Source organism: Macrotis lagotis, chromosome 1, assembly GCF_037893015.1.
Source record: "Macrotis lagotis isolate mMagLag1 chromosome 1, bilby.v1.9.chrom.fasta, whole genome shotgun sequence".
NCBI lineage: Eukaryota > Metazoa > Chordata > Mammalia > Peramelemorphia > Peramelidae > Macrotis > Macrotis lagotis.
In genome coordinates this window covers 428,627,452-428,650,255 of record NC_133658.1, presented here as the reverse complement: position 1 = coordinate 428,650,255, position 22,804 = coordinate 428,627,452, and the positions used below count along the sequence as shown (strand labels likewise).

At 38.7% G+C, this 22,804-nt stretch overlaps 1 protein-coding gene across 2 annotated transcripts in view; it reads right to left on the bottom strand.

The window, feature by feature from the left end:
• Window positions 1-2,657: 2,657 nt before the first annotated feature.
• Window positions 2,658-22,804, bottom strand: part of DYNC1H1 (dynein cytoplasmic 1 heavy chain 1) — an 89,471-nt gene continuing 69,324 nt past the window's right edge. For both annotated transcript variants that reach the window (XM_074213112.1, XM_074213113.1), the window contains exons 60-78: window positions 21,727-21,980; window positions 16,884-17,018; window positions 16,660-16,754; window positions 16,122-16,296; window positions 15,840-15,915; window positions 12,280-12,440; window positions 11,661-11,772; window positions 11,505-11,565; window positions 11,283-11,406; window positions 11,010-11,123; window positions 9,444-9,614; window positions 8,989-9,206; window positions 8,697-8,800; window positions 6,764-6,975; window positions 5,802-5,955; window positions 4,518-4,660; window positions 4,052-4,220; window positions 3,503-3,630; window positions 2,658-3,004 (exon numbers count right to left, since the gene is read on the bottom strand). In XM_074213112.1, coding sequence (XP_074069213.1) covers window positions 2,876-3,004; window positions 3,503-3,630; window positions 4,052-4,220; window positions 4,518-4,660; window positions 5,802-5,955; window positions 6,764-6,975; window positions 8,697-8,800; window positions 8,989-9,206; window positions 9,444-9,614; window positions 11,010-11,123; window positions 11,283-11,406; window positions 11,505-11,565; window positions 11,661-11,772; window positions 12,280-12,440; window positions 15,840-15,915; window positions 16,122-16,296; window positions 16,660-16,754; window positions 16,884-17,018; window positions 21,727-21,980 — 2,735 coding nt within the window. In that variant the 3' untranslated portion in view covers window positions 2,658-2,875. The remainder of the gene's footprint in view (window positions 3,005-3,502; window positions 3,631-4,051; window positions 4,221-4,517; window positions 4,661-5,801; window positions 5,956-6,763; window positions 6,976-8,696; window positions 8,801-8,988; window positions 9,207-9,443; window positions 9,615-11,009; window positions 11,124-11,282; window positions 11,407-11,504; window positions 11,566-11,660; window positions 11,773-12,279; window positions 12,441-15,839; window positions 15,916-16,121; window positions 16,297-16,659; window positions 16,755-16,883; window positions 17,019-21,726; window positions 21,981-22,804) is intronic.

The following is a 22,804-nucleotide window of genomic DNA, read 5'->3' as shown; positions in this document are numbered from 1 at the left end:
GTGAAATCAAGAGACTGTCAACAAAACATTACAAGATAAGCAGAAGAGGATATAACTATGGCAGTTGAAATTATCATGTTCAATTGGAAATGAACTTTAAAAAAGCAAGTTCTGTGTGTAGTGATTTATAATTTCATATATAGTCCTACTTATTTTCGGGGAAGATGTTCACTTTTTTTTGGTTGTTGCAATAAAATTTTTATTGTTTTTTTCAATTTTACAATTTTCCCCCATCTCTTTTCTCTCCCCCACCCCCACAGAGGGCAGTCTGATAGCCTTTACAGTTTCCATACTATACATTGATCAAAAATTGAATGTGTTGAGAAACCATATCCTTAAAGAAAAAATAAAACAGATAGCAAGATTACATAATAAGGTATATATTTTTAAAATTAAAGATAATAGTCTTTGGTCTTTGGTTAGACTCTGCAATTCTTTCTTTGGATACAGATGGTATTCTCCATAGCAGATCCTCTAAAATTTTCCCTGATTATTGCACTGGTGGAATGAGCAAGTCCATCAAGGTTGATCATCACCCCCATGTTGCTGTTAGGGTATACAATGTCCTTCTGCTCATCTCGCTCAGCATCAGTTCATGCAAATCCTTCCAGGCTTCCTTGAATTCCCATCCTTCCTGGTTTCTGATAGAGGAATAGTGTTCCATCACATACACATACCACAATTTGTTCAGCCTTTCCCCAACTGAAGGACATTCACTTGGTTTCCTATTTTTTGCCACCACAAACAGGACTATGAATATTTTTGTACAAGTGATGTTTTTACCCCTTTTTCATGATCTTCACTTGATATTCAAATTAAAAAGGAATTTTAAAGATGCTTTAAGGAAGAGAAGTGTTCTGAAAAGCCAGGGCATGGGATTTAAGAAGCAGGTGAGTCTTCTTAAACCTCACAGGAAGAAAGTTTTCAGTGAAGCCTAGGATTATCTCAAGGGGGCAGAAATAGGATTAGATATAAAAAATAGATAGGGTTCAAATGCCAGGGGAATCAGATAAGTTGTAGAATTAGGGTTAAGCCACAGTGAGGGTCCAGGTATAACAAGTAAATTTCTAGTTGGTGCAGTGTTCCAGATTTCATAACCTTCTGTGTGGATTCTCAGAAGCCCTTGGCCAGATGCAGATAGCAGAGGTTACTTCAAAGAGTGAGGATTTGAAGATTGGGTAGGTTGAGGATAAGGGTTTTTATAAAAGAGTAGATAGGCAAGTGGTTTAATTGGATCTCTGTCAGGCTTTTTGGAAGCTTAGTTTTCTGAGTACCTGCATCTGAGATGATCCTGATCTATCCTCATCCTCCAAAATATTTTTACAAATTAATGCTCGTTGCCATCTCTACTTAGGAAGGAAATGAAGTGTTTATGCTACAGGCAGTTTCTAGAGCTTTTAGTAACTGAAGTATATTGTTGAACTCAGTGTCAATGTCTACTCTTTTATCCCTTTCCCCTTTTTGGAGTGCTGATGATGTGTTTGAATAAGTTATCTGGGAGTTAGCCATCACCTTAGTAATGATTTAGATCTTTGCTCCAATGAGATGAGGCAATGTCTCTTGACTGTGCCCTAGCCACTTCCCTCAACAGGACGCTTTTGTCCTCCACGAGTCTTTTGGCTTTCCATATCTTAACCCAGACATTTTTCCCCAGGTTCTTTTGGCTCTCTTGTGTACCCTTTTATATTGAAGTCACTAAGTGAGCATTATTGAAAACATACTTGTGGGGCAGCCAGGTGGTGCAGTGGATAGAGAACCAACTCTGGAGTACCTGAGTTCAAATCCAGCCTCAGACACTTAATAATTACCTAGCTGTGTGGCCTTGGGCAAGCCACTTAACCCCATTGCCTTGCAAAAACTAAAAAAACAAACAAAAAGCCCCACACCTACTTGTTTAATTTGGAAGCTGTGATAAGAGTTCTTGCTATGGTTTCTCTGCTTGCTTCTTCATATCAATGTTGACACATTCAAATCACTATATCTTTATGAAGGTCTTTTTTTCAAGAATTCATCCTGGGGCAGCTAGGTGGCCCAGTGGACAAAGCACCGGCCTTGGAGTCAGGAGTACCTGGGTTCAAACCCGGTCTCAGACACTTAATAATTAACCTAGCTGTGTGGCCTTGGGCAAGCCACTTAACCTTGCAAAAAAAAACTAAAAAAAAAAAAAAAAGAATTCATCCTAAGGGCAGCTAAGTGGCTTAGCAGATGGAGCACTAGCCCTGGAGTCAGGAGGACCCAAGTTCAAATCCTACCTCAAACACTTAATAATTACTTAGCTGTGTGATCTGGGGAAAGTCACTTAACCCCATTGCCTTGAAAAAACAAACAAAAAAGAACTCATCCTAAGCACTGCACTGGGTGCTATCAGGGATTAAGGGTCCTAGGACAATGCATTAGGACTGGAATGAATCTTGAAAGACCAGGTAGCTTCAGATGAAGCAGGGGGGCTCAGAGCCCAAGTCTCCTGACTCCAAAGTCTACTTCAGGTACCTTCCAGGTCTAAATCTCACTGCAACACACAGGCTTAACTGCATTTAAAGATGTAACAGCCTCACCCTCAGGCCAGAGAAGAACAAGGGTCACTCATGGCCACACCCATAAGACTCCAGCCCAGCAGGTCCTAGATCTGGCACAGTGATGACAAGGAACAGATCAACTCAGAGGCATGCTTGGAAACTTTATTTCACTCTCCAACCACTTTTTCCTTTTGTCTTTTTACCATCATTTCTATGTCTCAAATATATTCCCCTCTCAATATCCCATTTATCACTTGCACAAATCCCTTTTCATACAATTCATATCCCTCTGAACACAATTTAAGCATGAAAAACAGTATTTTAGGTGCTTATTGGGACCCGAGTGAGAGACCAGCAGGTTATTCTGTGCACAGGACTGCCACACCGCGCTCATAGAAGCTCCGAGGGTCTTCTTTTGTAGCAATTTCAAAGTCCACAGTAAAGATGAGATCTGCCCGGGTGAAGTTCAAATAGACAGGTAAGGTGACCTGCAAAAGAGAGAGCAAATATACAAAAAAAAAAAGCTCAGTGCAACTGGAGAATTCATGGTTAATCACAAGATCAGTTAAAGTAACAAAGCTGAAAACACTTTAATACTAAATAGTAAAAACTAGGTCTTACATAAGAAAACAGATTTCTCCATTGAGGGGAGGTGAAATGCTAGATTAAAGTCAGCAGCTGAGGTCCAGAACCACTTCCTGTCAATGGGCTAAATTCAAGTTTTGTCCAATCATCCTGATCCCAAAGCACTATTTATTATCTGCCCTGCATTTGGCTCTGATGTAACTATTGCATTTTCCATCAAAAAGTAACTATATGGACTTGGATAGGGGTCCAGGGGAGGCCAACGGAATTGGGGATGTATTGTGTTTACAGGACACAGGGGTGTGAACCTCTGGTGGGGGAAATCTGCAAACTAAAAAGAAGCCAAAGTATCAATCACAGAGATGACCCCCTCCCCCCAAATCTGGCAAAGGCTAACTCACAACATTGGCTTTTTTCTCTGCATTTGTCTGCTTGATCCAACGAAGCTGTGTTATAGGTAGTATGGTTGAAATAGCATTAGAGAGAGACAACTTGTTATTGTTGCATGTGGCTCCCTGAAGCTTCAAACCTACAAGAAATACATTAAACAAGTTAAAAAATAAAAATAAAACAATAGAGAATTTGATATAGTTAACTCTCCCCAGAGACTTTGGGGGGGGGGGGGGGGTTGCAAGGCAGTGTGGTTAAGTGACTTGCCCAAGGCCACACGGCTAGATAATTATTAAGTGTCTGAGGTCATATTTGAACTGAGGTCCTCCTGACTCCAGGGCCAGTACTCTAGCCACTGCGCCACCCAGCTTCCCCCTCCCCAGAGACTTTCACAGATTGTTAAACATCAAAAGGGAAAACTAGAAACAGAGCATCAAGTCTTCTTTGTTTAACATGAAAGTTAGATAAACATTTCAGCATTTGGTGGCCTATGGGGCTCTCCCCATCTCTAGCTGAGGCCTTTCCTAACAGGTAGGGACAGAGGCTTTTTCCTGGCTCACCTGTGACCCCAAAACTGCAGGCATCCAGGACAGCATTCTGGGCAGTGGTGACATTGACTTCCAGGCAGAGCTCCTCCAGGGACCAGCTGTTGGCTTGGGCCACATACTGTCGGGTGGCCGTGATATAAGCCTCAGGAACAAACAGACCACCGAGGCACACGTGGATATTCTATCCCCAAGAGAAAAAACTTTTAGGTCCTTCGGGTGGTCATGGGCATCTTTCTCCTCTCAAATCAAAGATCTCAGACAAATGCTGAGGGGATGTCAGACTTACTTCCTAAAAGCACAACCTCTGATCCCAGGGTCTGCCCTTGGAAGTCTCAGTTAATTCCAAATGATAGCCTATAACCTGTCAACCAGGTTCCCCAAGAAAGTCTGGTTCCTCCCCTAACACCAGCCCAGAGCAGCCCAACAGCTCCTGGATTATTAATGGGAATTGTTCTCATTTCAGGGATGTAGAAAGTACCTTTAGTTCTTTGGCCCCGCCAGATGCAGCTGCCTGGGAAATATTTTGAAGCTGTTTAATCCGTTCACTGAAATCTGAAACCCACTGAATAACAGTCATCCCAGCAGGCACGGTGTAGTGGGACCAGCTCCGGGGCAAGATCCCTACAAAAGGAGGATGAGGATTCTAACACCATGCTGGTTTAAAAATCAGATACATTTTGGAAATTCTTTTCCTCTCACTTGGGTAGGTTCCATTCTAACCAGTGTGAGTCACAATAACTGGTATTTTTAAAGTCAAATTATTTACTCAAATTTCAAATTATTTAAAGTCAAATAATTTGAACCAATTAATAGATTTATGTCAAAGTTCCTGGGATGGAGGCCTGGTTTCAGACTTGATCCCAGGACCAAATCCAGTATTTTCAGGACAAAGTTTAAAACACCAGGCACAGAGATAATTGAATGGTTTTAATTATTTTGTATTATTCTTATTTAACGAATCCTGTTCCCAAAGCATCCAAAACTAGAGATCATTAGTTGTCTGGAGGTTCACAAACTTCTGGAAAATAACCTGTTGATCAACTAGATCCGGCTTTTGTAAGGAAACTCATCTGTTCAATTGTTAACTTCTACTGCAAAGAGTCAAAATAGCCCTTTATTAGACTTCCTGTGGGGGGACAGCTCCAGTCAAGAGTCAGCTTATGTGCAGCCTGCAACAAGATGCCTTTTCAAGACTCCCCTGGTTCCCTCTTCAATTATCTGTCTTTCTAGTTCTGCTCTCATTTGGTCTTTTATTCCCAGAGCTTAGAAAAGCACTTTGCACCCAATAATAATAGCTACCATTAGGCAGACTTCTGTTGCTCTTTCTACTGGGCCATCTTGCTGCCTCAAAACAGGCATTTAAGAAAACAAGTATAAACTGGGCAAAATCTTTAACATTCAAGTCTCATAACATTAGTGTAGTTTTCCTGTCAGCAAGGGCAATAAATTGCTAATATGGGGGGGGGGGGGGGGGAACACAAGCTGAGACTCCCTTGGACAGATTTCCAAGGCAAGGTAAAGGGTAAACTCTTTCCCAGAGAGTGGGAGTCCATGTGGTCTGCACCTAATATAGTCAAAGGTATCATTTTGAAGATGAAGGTCATCTCAAAACTTTTATGTACAGACCACTGCTTTTCATTATTCACTTTCAGAGCCCTTCAATGGCCTGAAGATCAGCAGTCTATTAATCACAGATCAAGCTGACCATAGCCTTTGTGGCTTGGGAGACCATTAGTTCATATGGAAGCAGAAACCACAATACCTTTCACCAGCTCGTTGATGAGTGTCCGTAGATAGTTTGTTTGCTTCTTCTTTCCTTCACACACTTGAACCACATCAGCAAGATCCTGGCGGACATCCTGGAGTAACTTAGCCCCCATTTTCACTTCTCTCTCAAAGAATCTGAACAGAGGGTCCTACATTCAAAGTGAAATTAAGGCTAAATTGAAAGGGAAAGAGAAGCTTTTCTCTAAAGCCCAATCAGCATTCCAAACCCCAAGCCCCACCAGATTTCATGGCTACCTGGATTCACTTTGAATTTACCATGCAGAGACTTCACATTTACTTAACCTGTGGGATGTTCCTTTGGGGGCAGGGGCAGTTGTGTTTTTCTTTTAGGCACTCAGCACTAATCTGGTTTCTACCATGTGATCTGTACACAATGTGCCTTTACTGAAGAAGCATCCCAGGCTGGCCTGGGTCCTCTGGCATGGCTAGGCCAGTGAGAGCTGGGTGTACCCAAGCCAGGGAGAAGCTAAATCTGATTAACAAGCAAGTTCAAATGTACAGAATGAGCATAACTAGACAAGGGTTTATGAAGATTTCTGTACTCAGATGCCTTGACTATAGGCAGAGAGATACTGGGTGCTCTCCTTGCTCCTCCTAGTATGAGATAGGCTTCTTTTATAGTATATAAATGTGCTACAAAGGAATCTTATCTTTCCCATGTCTTGTCCTCTGAATGATGTACTATCTCAACACTGACACCTGTTTCTTCTACAGCAGTAGCTTCTTTCTCATCATTAAAAGCTATTCTATACTTTCCTTCCTAGAGACATTTGGAAAAATAAATCAAGAGAATATGCCTTGACTGAACAAGTATAACCTATTAAATTAAAAGGCAGGGAGAGGATCTGAAATTCAAAATTTTAAAAAACTGAATGCTAAAAATAATTTTTATAGTAATTGGGGAAAAAATATATTGAAACAAAAAAAATCACATGCCTTAATATTTTCTACAGTTCGCTTCAGGTGATTCAGACTCAGTGGGATGAGATGCAGCCAGTTGGATGCAGTGGTATGGAGAGTTCTCATCCAAGCTGGGCGGCCATCAGAAGTGGAATCTGTCCGGGTCTTCTTCTCTGTTTCTGCATAAGCCAGGTCATCTTCATCCTCCAACATTTGCATCTTCAGCATTTTACTGATCATGTCAATGCCTAAGCCAAACACATTTAAAGGTAGCACGGAATTTGAAAAAAGGAAAAAAAAATTGAATGAGTTCAATTTTATATCTGATCTCACTGCTTGAAAAGATGTAGTGCTACCAAATAAATTACTGATAAGTAGTGTGCAGCTTTCTTGCCTTTATCACAATCTTTTTTAGATCAGTTATTTTCATATGTGTCTATTATATTAGATCATAGAACACTTGAGTGAAGGGCACTTAAAAAAAAATCTCTGTTGAATTGAAAAATATAGAATAAAAATGACTGATAGGGAGTTGACAATCCAGACAGAAAAGAGATAATGAGAGCTCTGAACTGCCCATTAGTTCAGATCACTGGCCATATGAACTCTACCAAGTCTTGAGAGAATGGATGGGGGACTACTGAGTCACTTCTGTGGTCTTGGAATCTCTGTGGAGAATTGTCCTGGAGAAGGACAAACGTTGGTCTTATTTTCAAAAGGGAAAAGTGGTCAAGATTCTAGACCACATCATGAAAGGAATGGCTAGGATGTGTCAGGCTGGAAGTGTGATCTCATAGTCGGCAGGGGCTTCATCAAAACCAGTGCATGTAGACCGAGGGTGCTGGAATTATCGAAGTGAAACCTAAAATTGATTAGCAAGTTATTTGATAATTTCTCAAGGTATTCTAGTAGTAACATGGAGAAATGGGCTATCTGGCAGTATTGTTATATGGATTCAGAAAAGGTAGAAGAGCTGAAGCCAAGGAGCAGTAACAACAGCTACTAGCACCCTTGAGAGATACTGACAATCTCAAAGACATTTTAAAAGATCACCTATACCCAAAACAGGAAGTCTGATCTCATCAGGCTAATTAGCTTTCTCCTCAATCAAAAGAAAGGTTTCTTTAGTAGCACTTCACACCCTGAAACAGCATTGAGAATGCCTAAATTGTTTCCCTGTTCCTGAGTAACTCCTTTTAATCTTTATTCTCACAAGTGGGAAAAGGATGATGAAAAGTAAAATATATATATATATTCAAATATAGAAAAAGTAGTTTTATGCTATTTAGGCTTAATATCAGAGCAATTTCTACCTAGAGGTAAAACACACTTCATTCCAAAACTAAGTTTTCAATGAACAGAAAAGGTTTCTCTTCATTTAAATCTCATTTTAGAACAGCATGTTTTAATAGATAATGATTAAGTTTACATAACTCCTAATTCCAAGAGAAGCTGTTGATCTTGCAAAAGAACATCTTGCTGAGCTTTTCTCTCATTTTCAGATAGTACAGGCACTTTAACTGACCCTTTTAAGGTGATGGTAATCTAACGGCATCAGCTCACAGAACACTTTTATGTCAGTGATGCTACTCAAATGGGATTCAGTGGGAAAAGGATTAGCATTAAGAAGATCTAGGTTCATATCTGCTACTTTTTGTGTAACCTTGGGAAAATTATCACTTTTTTAGGTTTCTGTTTCTACATCCATAAAAATGGAAGGACTTAGACTCCACAATTTTGAAGATCCTTTCCAAGCTGTAGAACCACTGCAAGGGAATATACCCATAATTTCAGCTTATCCTCCTAACAAACCTTTCATGCAATATCTGCTACTTCAACTCCTTCTCCTTTCTGGTTACTTGCTACTGGAAGTCCCAGAGAACAAGCTCAGAGGGCTACCAGAAGTAACCATAGATCATGAGCTCAAGCAAGGAAACGAGCTATCTGAAATACAAAAGTGACACAGTACCCTGGGTGGTGAGGAGGACCTTCTCGGCATTATTTGGTAAGCCAAGCCATGAAGGTGTCTGGGTATCTGGAAGCAGTTCAACCCACTGGACGAATTCCTCTCGTCTGGAAACAACAAAACACACACAGACTAGCTTCAGAAGTGTTATCACAAACTATGTGATTCCATAAATTGAGCCAGATCTTGCATGGCAAAAGGTCATGGAAGTTAGAAGGAAAAAAGAAAGCTCTAGGAGGCCAGAAGGCAAGGACTCCATGCCACAAATTAAGTCCAAGAGAAAGCATTTTAATACCTGATGCCATCTGGCATTTGAATGTCTTTGTGCCCATCAACCTTGCAGGCCAGTTTGAATTCACTATCAAAGCTTTTAGTTGTAAATAAACGCTCCAGGAAAGTATTCAGCAAGCGCTGGTCAAACTCATTGTCAACACGCCCTCCATAAATGGACTGGGCCATCAGAGTCTTCAGAGCTGACCAAGGGATTTTATCAGGAGAGATGTTCTGTCGCCCCTAGGGAGAGGAAATCATCTATGTCATTGATTCGGGAACAAAGACTGGATAAGGCAAGATCTGGATTTCAATTCTCAGGAACCCCCCAGAAAGTGGCTTCTGTGCTGTTTCTGTTACTTCTAAGTGGAAGCTCATTTCCAAAACACAGAATATGTCCCATTTACACCAAAATTTCTTACTACTCTAAGTGTTTCCCAAGGAAATGGATGATTAAGAGGAAGCCTCAGAGGGACTTGCCTTGGCTGTATCATCAAGCCACGTATCCACTGTATCACAGGCAGAGCGTAAATCAGATTCTCCAAATTCATACTTCTTTGACCAGCCCAGGGGTGCGTATCTCAAGCGTTCTTGAATTATTGCATGGAACCAGGCCAGCAGGAAATACAAGCGGGCACGCTCATTGGGTGACTAGAGAAGTCACCAAGAAGAGAAAAAAATATCATAAGGTGGATCCAATTTCTAAACAGCATACACAACTAAGCCAGAATCAGTGCAATAAATAATAAGTTTACAACAATCCACCCCACTCCCTCTCCCCACCTGACATTCCTTCAAATAGTTATTAAGCCCCTGCAAGGTACACATAAAGACAAAAAAACAAATAATAACCAAGAGTAGAATGCTTAATAATATACCAAAGGTCAAAATAAACATGAACATTTACATTTCCAGTAAATGCCTAGCTTTCAATATCCTGTGGAAGTCTTAGAATGAATATATCTCATTCAGTGGATAAGGCTGACATAGATAACAAACTTCCTTTTTTTTTTTTAATCAAAGTGAGAAGGACCAGGGCTTCCTAGATACCCGAAGAAGCTTCCTGTTATTCAGATTCATGTCATGATTCAGCCTCCCATTCAGCTGTGATTATCACCTATCAGGTAGGATGATACTCATACTCAACAGAATGCCTGCCTATCTTAGATAAATTTCTTGTCTAAGTAAAAATATACACACAGGTGATGTACACAGTACATATTATACATGATACATGTATGGCTGATTTTATGAAAGTTCCACTTCTGATACATTAGCATATGGTAAAAAAGTTTCTCATATCTTTTGCAACAATAGTTTAGACTTGTTCTGATCTTCTCTTAGCTTTTAATACAATCTCATCCCACATACAATTGCAGTGTCCATCTCTGTGGTGCCATGGTTAGTTTTGTGGACTGAGAAGTGGATAAAAGGAAGCTGTGAAAAGTGTTAGAACTGACTGGGAGTGGGTATCCTACCAGTCAAATACTAGTTCTCTGACACAAAGATACCTTAGCCAAACTCCCTGAACCAACTTCCTTTATTTTGTTATACTGCTTGAAATTTTACCAATTAAAGATTTTTGGAATTATCAGTTCTGTCATACATTTTATTGTGAATCACTAAGATGGACTTCATCTTAGTGAAGAATGTCTAAAACTTTTATTTGGGTGGAACATTAGATTTTAACAGATGGGCATTATGAAGTGGGAGAGGTGATAGGATATTTAAGAAATTAACTTGATAACTAGGGATGGTGCTTTATGCAAGATAGGGGCAAGAAATTCATTTTCCTCTTTCTACTGCATAATCCTCTCCTCCCAGAGTTGATACTAATAATTCTATAGTTCACTTAAACTGTGGTTATAAATACACTGTAATAAGGGGTTCATAATCAACTATAATACTATACTTAAGAATGAGCTTTAGGAACATAATTTTTTCCTAAACTGGGGATGGTCTATTCAATAGCCTATTGTTTAATGGATCATAGTGAAGGACAGGAAGATAGAATCTACACAGAAAAGAGTAGTACACTGGATTTACCTTGCACATTCTTGACACAGGAATACTGCTGAAGGTCCTCAGCATGTTGGCTTTTACACCGGGAGGAGGTTCAAACACAAAGATGCGTCCAGCACGAAGCAAGTTCACAGGCACCTGAGGAAAAACATAACTCTATATCAACTCTCCGGTTCCTCATGTGCTGCTAAATCACACACACACACACACATGAAGACCCCAAACTGGATGTCTGTATTAAAGGCTGGATTAAGCCAGCATTTAAGAAGAGCTTACTGAGATAGGATTTCACATTACCTTAGGATTAATCTCCATTGTGAGGAAGAGTCTGAAACAAGCATGGGGCTGCAGAGAATGAAGCTTCTTCTCCAGCTGCATCAGCCACCCTGGGGCCAGATGGACATTTTTCAGCATCACCCACCTAGAGAAAGCAAGAAAGAGGAGGCATGCCATCACATTTCACACACATGTTTGACCACTAAGATTTTAACTAGAGGAAAAAATAAAATAGCCATCTACCTGCCAGACTTGACTGCTGTGTTTATTGCTTTATCTGCTTGATTAAAGCCTTCAGCAGAACCTATAATCAGAAAAAATCATGGAAGGTTACACTCAATTTTCAGTCCCTAAATTGCAGGGCAATGACTTCTTGAGAAGAGAGCCAAGCCTCCTCACCAATTGCAATAGATGTAATCTGTGTGTTCTGTTCAGCTGCAAGATCTTCCACATGTCCACTGGCATCATATCCAGGTACAGAACACATCAGCACAGGAGTGTTTGGTTTTACCTATAAAGAAAGACATTCAATATGATAAAAACTGGGATAAAATCAGAAACCGCACCTATCTTTCCATAGATCCTCCAACCTAAGGAGAGAAGAAAGGGAATATTGTGAGCAAGAACATACAAAAATTCCTTCTTCACTGGAAATTAAAGTACTGTCAGAATGTGGTGTTTGGTGCTGCTGCTCAGGATGCACAAGAGGCACAGCCACCCTCACCCCACTCCCAACTTTGTTTCAGTGAGCTCTTGTGTGCCAGCTCCAGCACCCTTCCAACCCTGCGTGCTCAGGTGTGTTCTGCTCAGGTGTGCTCCAGAGGGACAGGGACCCCAGTCCAGCCTCTGCAGATTCATTTCACAGATGATGATGAGGAAAACTGGATCAAGGGAATCTCAGCAATCTGACCCCTCTGCCTAGACTCATTCTGATGACTTTCCAAGAGATTAAACTGCCGTTTGACTTGAGAGCAGGTCTCCCTCAGCTGCTTTCTTTTACAAGCCTGGTTTGCTTTACCTCAGTGTCCACAATGTGTGTCAGATCTAATGGCTGTTCCATGATGGACATGAAAGATTCGCCGAGATTTGTGGAAACAAACATATGAGCCATGGCCAGAAGCCGGTCAGGGCGGAAAGCCTGGATCAGCAGCAGCCGGTGGATGGCTTGACCAATCGGGGCTGAAATGAGAAGGCCAAAGCACCGGTCACTCAATTTGACTCAACTTCCCTTTTGTTTTTCACATTTGGTGACAGAGTCAACTGACTCATGAGTCAAGTTTGGTTTTATTTTCTTCCACTGCTATTAAACTATCCTAGAATCTCAAGAGTTGGAAGAGACATAAGAGCATTAGAATCCAATCAGAATTTTACCAAGAATCCCAGCTGCAATGCCCAGAGAGGGTGCTGGCAGACCTCTAGTACAAGGTGGTACGACCTGCCTCTGGCTAAATTCACCTTTATACCCTCCATCCTCTCAAAAACAAATCTTTTCCTCTTCCACGTAAGTCTTTCAAATTCCTGAAGACGGTTCCCCCCACACCAACAGCCCTTCCTATCTCCCAGTATGTTCGCTTATCCAAAGTGGCATGATCACCTGGTCAGAGCTTCTACCTTGCTCTCTTATAAATTCCTCTCCATTACACTAATGTTCTTTTTTTTTTTTAGGTTTTTTTGCAAGGCTAATGGGGTTAAGTGGCTTGCCCAAGGCCACACAGTTAGGTACTTATTAAGTGTGTGAGACTGGATTTGAACTCAGGTACTCCTGGCTCCAGGGCCGGTGCTTTATCCACTATGCCACCTAGCTGCCTCTACAAATGTTCTTAAAATACAACATGCAGAATTAAAAAAACAACAACCAAGGTGGATTTTGACTCTTGAGAGTGGTATTCTCACCTCCTTCATTTTGGATACTGTTTCTGATATCTGAAAGGCTGCCAATCTTTTTCAGACAAAAGTTATCCATGGACCTTCATCCCACTTTATCATTGCAAAGCTGACTTCTTTAAATGAAAGTTTATGACGTTACATTTGTTTCTATTACCTTCTTAAATCTGATTCAAGTTTGTTAGTAAGTTTTGAATCTGTGTTAGCTCTTCTTCCTAGTCTTGTCAGCTACAAATCTGGAAATTATGCCTTTATCCAAGTCATTGGTCTTGTGTTTATTTATATTTTATATTAGAGATAGCTTCCTGGAATAGTCTGCTAGAGATTTCTCTCTAAAATGATGTGAATCATTAACAACTACTCTTTGGGTTTCAGTGATGCATCTTTTCTGATTGCAGATAACAGCTCTTCTACTAAGTTCACAAACCTCCATTTTTCCCACTGGATCATCAGATAGTATATCATCATTTCCTAAAATCTAGTTTGACCTTTATTTTTATTATTTTCCCCCAATTACATATAAAGGTAGTTTTCAACATTCATTTTTTTTGGGGTAAGATTTTGAATTCCACTTTTTTCTCCCTCCCTCCCTCCCTCCCCATGACAGCAAGAAATCTGATATGAGTTATACATGCACAATCATGTATATAACCCTATGTCCTATTTACCTATCTGACACTGTCAAAAACAGGAAATGAGTTAGTCTAGTGTGATAAAGTTTTGTTTTTTAATTTTTGCAAAGCTATGGGGTTAAATGACTTGCCCAAGGTCACTCAGCTAAGGACGTGTTCTTATAATGAAGCCCAGCTGGGTCTCTGGGGTCAGAACTTTCTGTTCTTGAAGTTCACTAATCATTCATGATATAGTCTACAATTTCACCAGAAAAAAAATAAAGTTTCAGGTGATAAAAGAAAGAAAATAATAAATACTAAGAGAAAATAGGCATATTAATGCTTATTAATGATGGAGCTATGAATGGGTCCAGTCATTCTGGTCAACAATTTTTAACTGCTTGAACTGTGCACACCCTTTGACATGGGGATAATTGCTACGAGGTCGAAACTCCAAAGAGATCAAAGAAAGAGGAAAAGGACCTAGATGTGTGCAAATATATACATAGCAGTTCTTTTTGTAGTTGCAAAAAAGTCAGCTTAGAAGGTGACAGTCAAACTGGAGAATGGCTGAACAAATTAGGGCATGTGAATATTAAGAAATACTATTATGCTGTAAGAAATGATGAAGAATATGGCTTCAGAAAATCCTGGGAATATCTGTACAAACTGTTGTAGAGTGAAATAAGCAGAAGCAGAAGAATTTAAATGACAACTAAACTGTAAGAACAAACAACTTAAAAACCTTAAAGAGTCTGATAAATGCAATGACTACTATTCCAGAGGATCGAGGATGCTACTCATCAGACAGATGGATTCAGGGTATAGTTTGAGACAAATATTTTTTGGTCACGCATGGTCAATGTAGTAATTTTTCTTGATTTGTTCTTCCTTCCAAAGTATATCATATTAAACCTTGTTATTTGTGCCATATGCATATGTACACACTTCTTTCCCCCAATTAAAACATAAGCTCCTTGAGAACAGAGATGATTTCACTTTATGTACTTGTATCTTCAAGGCCTAGCACATAGAAGATGCATGCTTAAAAAAATGCTTATTGATTGCAGACATGTATTAAGAAGTTCTCTGTTGCATTCCAGTTATGTTTTGGGATTTCCTATAATTATTATCTGGTTAACAAAGAGTTACCATCATTAGGGAGTCAATTTGTATGCTACTACCTTTTTCTTCCTGCCTTTACTCAATGAGCACTGGAATGAAGAGGGATTAGGGAGGCTTCCTGTAGAAGGTAGGATCCTTATTGAAGGAAGCCAAGGAGGTCCATAATTGGAAATGGAGAATAAAACATTACAAAGGTGGGGGATACCCAGAAAAAATGCTCAGAGTCCTCTTTAGAAGAAGCAGCTTTCTCCTGAGATAGTCCAACTCCCTCATTCTTCAAGATTCTAATTGCTACTATCTCTAAGCATTCCCTGGTCCTTTTCCCTCTCCTGTGTGTCATATAAGGTCAGGATTTCTCACTGATTCCCTGAATCCTCTCTTAAACCCTGTTTCTTTTCATAGCGAATCCTTCCTACTGTTCCTTTAAGGACACTCCCATCTTCCCAATAACATGAGAAGAAACTAACTATTTATTTATTTTGGAGGAAGGTGAAACCAGATGATGCTTACAAAACCCTGACAAAAAAGAAACATCTCATGCATGCTGAGAGGTTATGGTAAACATTCACTTGCTCTTTAAGTATATTGGAAATGAAATCCTGAGATTTTTGTCTCACTTGCTAGTAGCTCTTGGGGTCAACCGCTGCAAAACCGCTAGAGCAAAACTCCTTGTAGTTGACAGTCCCTTTATCCTGATACCACATTCACAGGTAATAATCCATTAAAGTCCTCACATTGCTGATTCTTTGATAGCTAATAAACCAAAAGAATTTGGGATCCACTACTGGTTCTTGCCCGGGAACTTTATACAATTGTTACTCATTAGACTTCAACTTCTTGAGAGTTCTCTTCAAGAAATAAAATTAAACTTGATTGAAAAATCAAGACAACCATAATCTAGGGATCAATCCTCAGTAAGTTATGATTGAATGAGAAAAAAACTTGGGTCTGAACTCACTTGCAGGTTTTTCTTCACTCCAGAGGTACGGCACAGTCTGCTCTGGGGAACTGCTGTCTAACCAAATGCAGAATTGCTGCAATGGAAACAATTAACACATTACCATTATGCAAAGATAGCACATGAAAAAGCAATAAACTATTTTTAAGGCTCACATATTGAAAGCCTGAGTCAAGATTTCACAAGTACAATTTATGCTATTTTACAGGTACAATTCCTGATATCCAGTTGTCTTAGAAAAGGCCAGGCTTCTTCATAATAACAGGTAATTAAAGCACTTACCTCATCAGCTTGAACTTTTGAAACGAGATCTTTAAATGCAGGAAGGCAGCTCAATCTCATCATTGCCTCTGTCTGTTCTACAGTCAATCCATTAATTTTGGGAACAACACCAGTACTAAGTACGATTTCTTTCCCTCTCAAGAAGTGCTGGAATTCAGCATCATAAGTTGGCTCCCTGTACATGAAACATTTCCTTCAATTGGGTTTCTAATTTGCAAATTCACTATCATTAAAAGTAATAGGATCAAAATAATACTTGGTCATGGCATAAATAAAAATTACAGCAGAAATCAACAACTAACACAAGAAAAACACAAAGGGATTTCCCTTTGTTTCTGCTTCTATAATCATTTGTAAAAGATCACACATATTCCAATCAGACTTCTTCCCAAAGGCTTTGATCTTTCAGCCTATTTTCTACTTGTAACAAGCAGAGGGGGAAGCATTCAGTAGGCCTTTTGTATTTGTTAAACAGGTGAAGACATGATGACTAGTTCTTTGCCCAATGGTGAATCTGAATAAGGAAAAAAAAAATTACCCGATAGTGCCCTTCAGTTTAATTCTTGCTAAAAGCATCGCAAAGGTGATATGATCTTGGTGGAGCATGCCTCTAGCCACTCGGTTAAAAGCCACCTGTTGACAGAAGGAACAAATGCTGATGTGCTCAAAGACAAATCATTGAATTGGTTATTTCCACTGGAGTAAACAAATTTTACAAGAAACTTGTAAATATGCATGAAAAATAGGCAATTTATCTCCTACCTGGAAGAGATCCTTGGTAATGATTGAGAGCCGCTGGGTGTGATCAGTAATGTTCTTTAAGTTTGGATTCTCATATAAGACATTGTGATAAATATCCAGGAAAAATTGAAGGGAATATTGATATAAAAAGTGTATCTGAAAAAAAAATTAGTCAAAGTTAGACTGGTTCAAATCTATACACAAAACTAAAACACGTAATTAGAAAAAAAATCCACCTAATTTTTAACTAGAATTTCTCTTAAGTGGTCATGTTTCTTTCTTCTACTTTCTAAGTAACAGTGAAAACACAGCAGAAACTATCCAATTCTTTTGACACTGGAGCTGGTCACCAGCAAATAGTCCATGAAGATAAATAATAACTCTGGTAATCTTACAATTGGTCTGTAACTAAATGTCTCAGAAATTTTATTGCAGCACTTACACCAAATATCTTAATAAGCTTAAAATGGATAGACAACATAAATTGAATTCAAAGTCACATCATTTAAAAAAATTAGAAAAGAGCCAGAAGACAACTTTTATAGACATAGCTAAGGAGAAAGCTTATAAACAAGGGATAGAGGTATTCAAAAGAGAGAAGTCATTTTGATTAAATTGAAAGGTTTTTGCATGTGTAAAATCAAAACAACTAGAAGGCAAGTTGCTCAATGGGGAAATTTTTTCTATTATGTCTTGTAAAGATATATTCATACTATAAAGGTCTATGTCGCATCTGTGCATACATGAGTATAATGGCAAAATCTCTTTATAATATCAGTGGTCAAAGCATATCTATACCCATTTCTCAAAAGACTGAAATCACATGAAAGACTGTACCAAATCACTCATAATAATAGGAATATAAAGCAAAACAACTCTGAAGTTTCATTTCACACCTAGGAAAGAGATGAAACAGTCAAGCAATATTTGATGAACTGTGTAGTGACAAGTCCACTATGATGTTGGCAGATCTGTGATTTGGTCTGACCATTGTGGAAAACAACTGAGTTACGCAAAGGAAGTGAACCACATGTCTATGTAATCACATATAATAAATTTAATAATTTTATTAAACTCCTACTATGTGCTAGACACTGTAATAAGCAATGGCAAGAAAAAAAGAAATTTAAATAAATCTAAACAATGCAAAGATAGCATTTAAATTAGGGAGAGCACTGAAATGAAGAGGGATTAGGGAGGCTTCCTGTAGAAGGTAAGATCCTTATTGAAGGAAGCCAAGGAGGTCCACAATTGGGAATGGAGAGTAAAACATTACAAGGGTTGGGGATACCCAGAAAAAATGCCCAGAGCCTCAAGATAGAGGAGTCTTGTTCAGCCAGGAAATCAAAATATCATGACTAGAAATTTACCCTCAGTAGGACCTCCCAAAGTAAAGTTTTTTTTTTGATTGCAAAGAACAGGAAACAAAGTAGATGTCTGGCAACTGGGAAATGGCTGAACAAATAGGAATGTAATGGAATTATTATAACACAAGAAATGAATAATATGATACATATAGAAGACTGGAAATTAAAGAAATTAAATTAAACAAAGCACATCTAGGAGGACAATATAAGCAAAAACTAGTACTGAAAAAGAAAAAATGAACAAAAAAAGAAAGAAATATCATTTTAGTAACAGAATATCAGAGGAACAGTATGGTATAGTAAGTAAAAGATGGATCTGACTCATAATAGCTGTGTGACCATGAGCAAATCACTGTATTTCTCAGTGTACCAGGCAGACTTTAAGATTCATATATATGCATATCTATGCATCCATACATATACCAAAATGCCCATGTATGCATTCATGTTAATTGATATTTACTGTCATACACATATATATATGGATATATAATATACATGATTTTATCTATATGTGAGCTTCCACATTAATGAAATCACAGCCCAAGAACCATAATAAATAAATAAATGAATAAATAAATGGTATTAATGGAACTTTAATTTCTGAAAAGAAGTTTTGTCAAGAAATTTCATTGCCATAAAAAAATTTCCTTTTGTACTGCAACGAATTTGGCTAAAATTTTTTTAATCTATGTTTCTGAATCTAGTATGCATATCTCCATTTCCATTACAAACACGGAATGAGTTTCACACCACAGGGTTATCTGATTTTAGTATTCTGAAAATGGTGTTAAAAGGGAGTGAAATAGGCATAAACAGATTTGGGAAAATGGGGAAAAACTTGGTTGCTCTTAGCCCCAAAACATCAGAGAAGTATAATCCTAGCTGTCCTTAATAACCAGTCACAGACTGGCCATCAATACCTTTTAATCTCTTACTCTTTCTTTTAATAATTCTTTTTTAAAAATTTTAAACTTAAATACAAGGAAAAGAAAAAAATAATGCCATGAGAACAGCATAACATGAAAGAGGATTCAAAATATAAAGAAACAAATTTCAGTGGGGCAGATATGTGATGCAGTGGATAGAGCACCAGCTCTGGAGTCAGGAGGACCTGAGTTCAAATCCAGTCATAGACACTTAATAATTACCTAGCTGTATAATCTGGGAGAAGTCACTTTAACCCCATTGCTTTGCCCTCCTTCCAAAAAAAAGAGAAAGAAATTTCCATTTCAAGGAAGCCTATGATAAATGTGTTCAAAATAATCTTTTTCTTTGTGTTCTAGTGGCTTTTCTTCTGTTCTCTGTTTATGTTCTTTTTATTTTATTCCCTACCCCCTCCCCTGAAGGTCACAATTAAATGTGGATATATGTGCACATATATGCATATCTATGCATCCATACATATACCAAAATGTCCATGTATGCATTCATCTTAATTGATATTTACTGTCATACACATATACATATGGATAAGACTGTAATTTGCTTATTTCCTATCTCTGAAGGTGAACAGCATCTCCTTTTTTTTTTTAGGTTTTTTTTTTGGCAAGGCAAATGGGGTTAAGTGGCTTGCCCAAGGCCACACAGCTAGGTAATTAGTAAGTGTCTGAGACCGGGTTTGAACCCAGGTACTCCTGACTCCAAGGCCGGTGCTTTTTCCACTACGCCACCTAGCCGCCCAAACAGCATCTTCTTACACAAATTCAATTTCCATATTTTTCTAAACTCAGCAGCTCAACATTTCCTTCACCATAGCAGTATTTTTACCTTATACTAATCTGGTTATTTTAAGTAATTCCCTCATTCTTTTTTTTTAAAAGGTTTTTGCAAGGCAAATAGGGGTTAAGTGGCTTGCCCAAGGCCACACAGCTAGATAATGATCAAGTGTCTGAGGCATGGTTTGAACTCAGGGACTCCTGACTCCAGGGCCAGTGCTCTATCCACTGTGCCACCTAGCTGTCCCTCCCTCATTCTTTATTTGTCCAGTTGATAGCACTTTGGCATGTAAAACTTAGGATCATAAGATCATCCATCTAGAAATAGAAGGGACCTGGAGGTTCTCTAATCCAAACTTCTTAGTTAACAGAAGAAGAAACTGAGGCCCAAGAGATTAAGGCCTGGGGAACCATAAATTATAATTTTCTAAGATTTGGCTCAGTTCATGTTTACTCTCTCCATAACCTTCTGTCACATACTCTCCTCTCCTTAAATATTGGCTTTCTAGACTGAAAAATGCTAAGTTTTCTACCATCTTTTCATGAATTCTATAAAAGGAGAATAATTTTATTTCTAATTCTCTCTCAGATGACGTTTCAGACCAACCATAATGTCAGGTACTGACGTGAACCATCAATTTAAATTAAATGTTAGCCTACCTCTCCTAAACCCTATCATCTCTGTAGGCTTTCCTTCCTAAATCATTCCTTCATTCCTCAGTCCAATTCCTGGAATCACCTCTCTATATATGTTGCCTCTCCTTCCCATCCTCTCACTCACTTAGTCATTTGCAATGTAGTTTCTGAGCTCATCACTCAAGTGGGACAGCTCCCTCCCTTTTTCTAAACTTCCTTATTTCTGTCAAAGGAACCCCCATTCTTCCAGTCTCACAGGTTCATAGCTTCAGCACTAGGATTCGCACTTCATTCTCCCACATTCCACATAGCAATTGACATTTTGCAGTCATGTTCTCCATAGCATCAAATGCACCCATCCCATGGTTTCTGGCTCTATGGTCACCAATTTAACTGAATCCTTTAAAACCCCCCACCTTCCTATGCTTGTCTGTTGCAAAAGGCTTCCTAATTGACTTCCCTGCCTTGAGTCTCTCTCTAGTCCATTATACCCACCACAGAGAATAAAAGTAATTTTCTTTAAGGGTAGATATGGCCAGGAGTTAGAGATAGGTATAAATGTAATTCATTACTCCCCTACTTAATGAAATCCAGTGGTTGCCCTCTATTATAAGGTCAAATATAAACTCAGGTTTGACTTATAAAATCCTTCACAACACGCCCCTTATCCCATTGTATACTGCTCCCCTACCCACAATTTAAATACTTTGAGGTCTCTCTCTTCTGTTCACTTCCATGTTTGGCATGTAGGCTCTCCACACCTGTTTCATTTTCTTCGAGGGTTCAAACAGCATCCCTTCCCCATAATGCCTTTCCCAATTTCCCAACATCAGTGCTTTTCTTCCCTAAAGACCTCATCCAAATCTACCCTATAGTTCTTATCTATTCCTATATCATCACCCTGAGAGTGGGAATTCTTTTTCTTTTTTTTTTTTGTCTTTGTAGCTCCAACTCTAAAGCACACATCAAGAGCTTAAAAATGTTTGATTGTTAACTGTCGAGCCATTTGGCACATAAGTTAATATAAAGTCAAACCAAACTCTAAGATTTGAGCTCCATAAGTGATGTTCTAAATTACAGACTGAAAAGGTTAAAAAGTCAAAAGGTGCTTAAGATCAAGGGAAAAGTCTTAGTATTTTTCACCTGTTTCAGTGACTCCATGGTAAAGTAAATACTGCTACAGGCAGTAGAAAGTGGTAGATATTGCTGGGAAACAGTTTCAACTTCCTGCATGATTAAGTCAGTTTCTTCTACTTTTCGGGTGACCTCTGCTGCTTCCTTCTTCAGATTCTCCAAGGTAGTAATGATGGTGTCATCATCTAAAATTCGTCCTTTAACCTCATTAAGAGCTTGTAGCAGAGACTTTTCTAACTGACGTAGACGCAACTGGAACTCACCTTTTTAAAAAAAGCAAACAAACACCTTTAGCAATAGTAGGGAAACTCAGTCACTTACCAAATATTTACTGCCCAAGAAGGTCAGTGAAAGCTTCATAGAGATGCTATCTGATGAAAACCAAGTTCAAGAATGTATACTCTGATAGTTGATAAAAGCCAATAAAGGGTATTTTTTTAAAGCAGAGGATTAAACACAACCAGAGACTTGAGCAATGCTATTAAAGATTAGAGAGGAGGTTACTTACAGGTTAAAAAAAAAATTCGTTATGATATTCTAAGAAACGATGAAGACCTTAATTTAGAGTGACACAATGGGAGAATAAAGGGGACAAATGTGAAAAGATCATGAGGGTAGGATTGACAGAATTTAACATCTGATTGGTTGTGCGGGATGAGAAGAATCAAAGATTACTTTGATGTTACACGTATTACCACCAACAGAAATAAAATGGAAGGAAAAGGGACAGCTTTTCAGTTCCAGATATGATGATATTTTGAGGCACCACAAGTTATTTTCCATATACAATATCAGGGTATCCTACTAGCCCAGGGTGACAGGGATAGGTAAAATAAACAAAAGGATCAATGACAGAATTGAGGAAGAATGTGAGGAAAAATATTAAGGAAGCTGATTTGACGATTAAGATGACCTGAACTTTAAAGATAACTAAGCTATCAACTCAATAAACTGACCAAAGGAAAAGTCAAAGGGAACTGGTGGCTACTGGCAAAAGAGCAAGGATCAGCACAATTTCTAGTACTAAATATAATGACTAAAACATATGCTGCTAAATGGAGAGCAATCTTAACATGTCATATTTGCA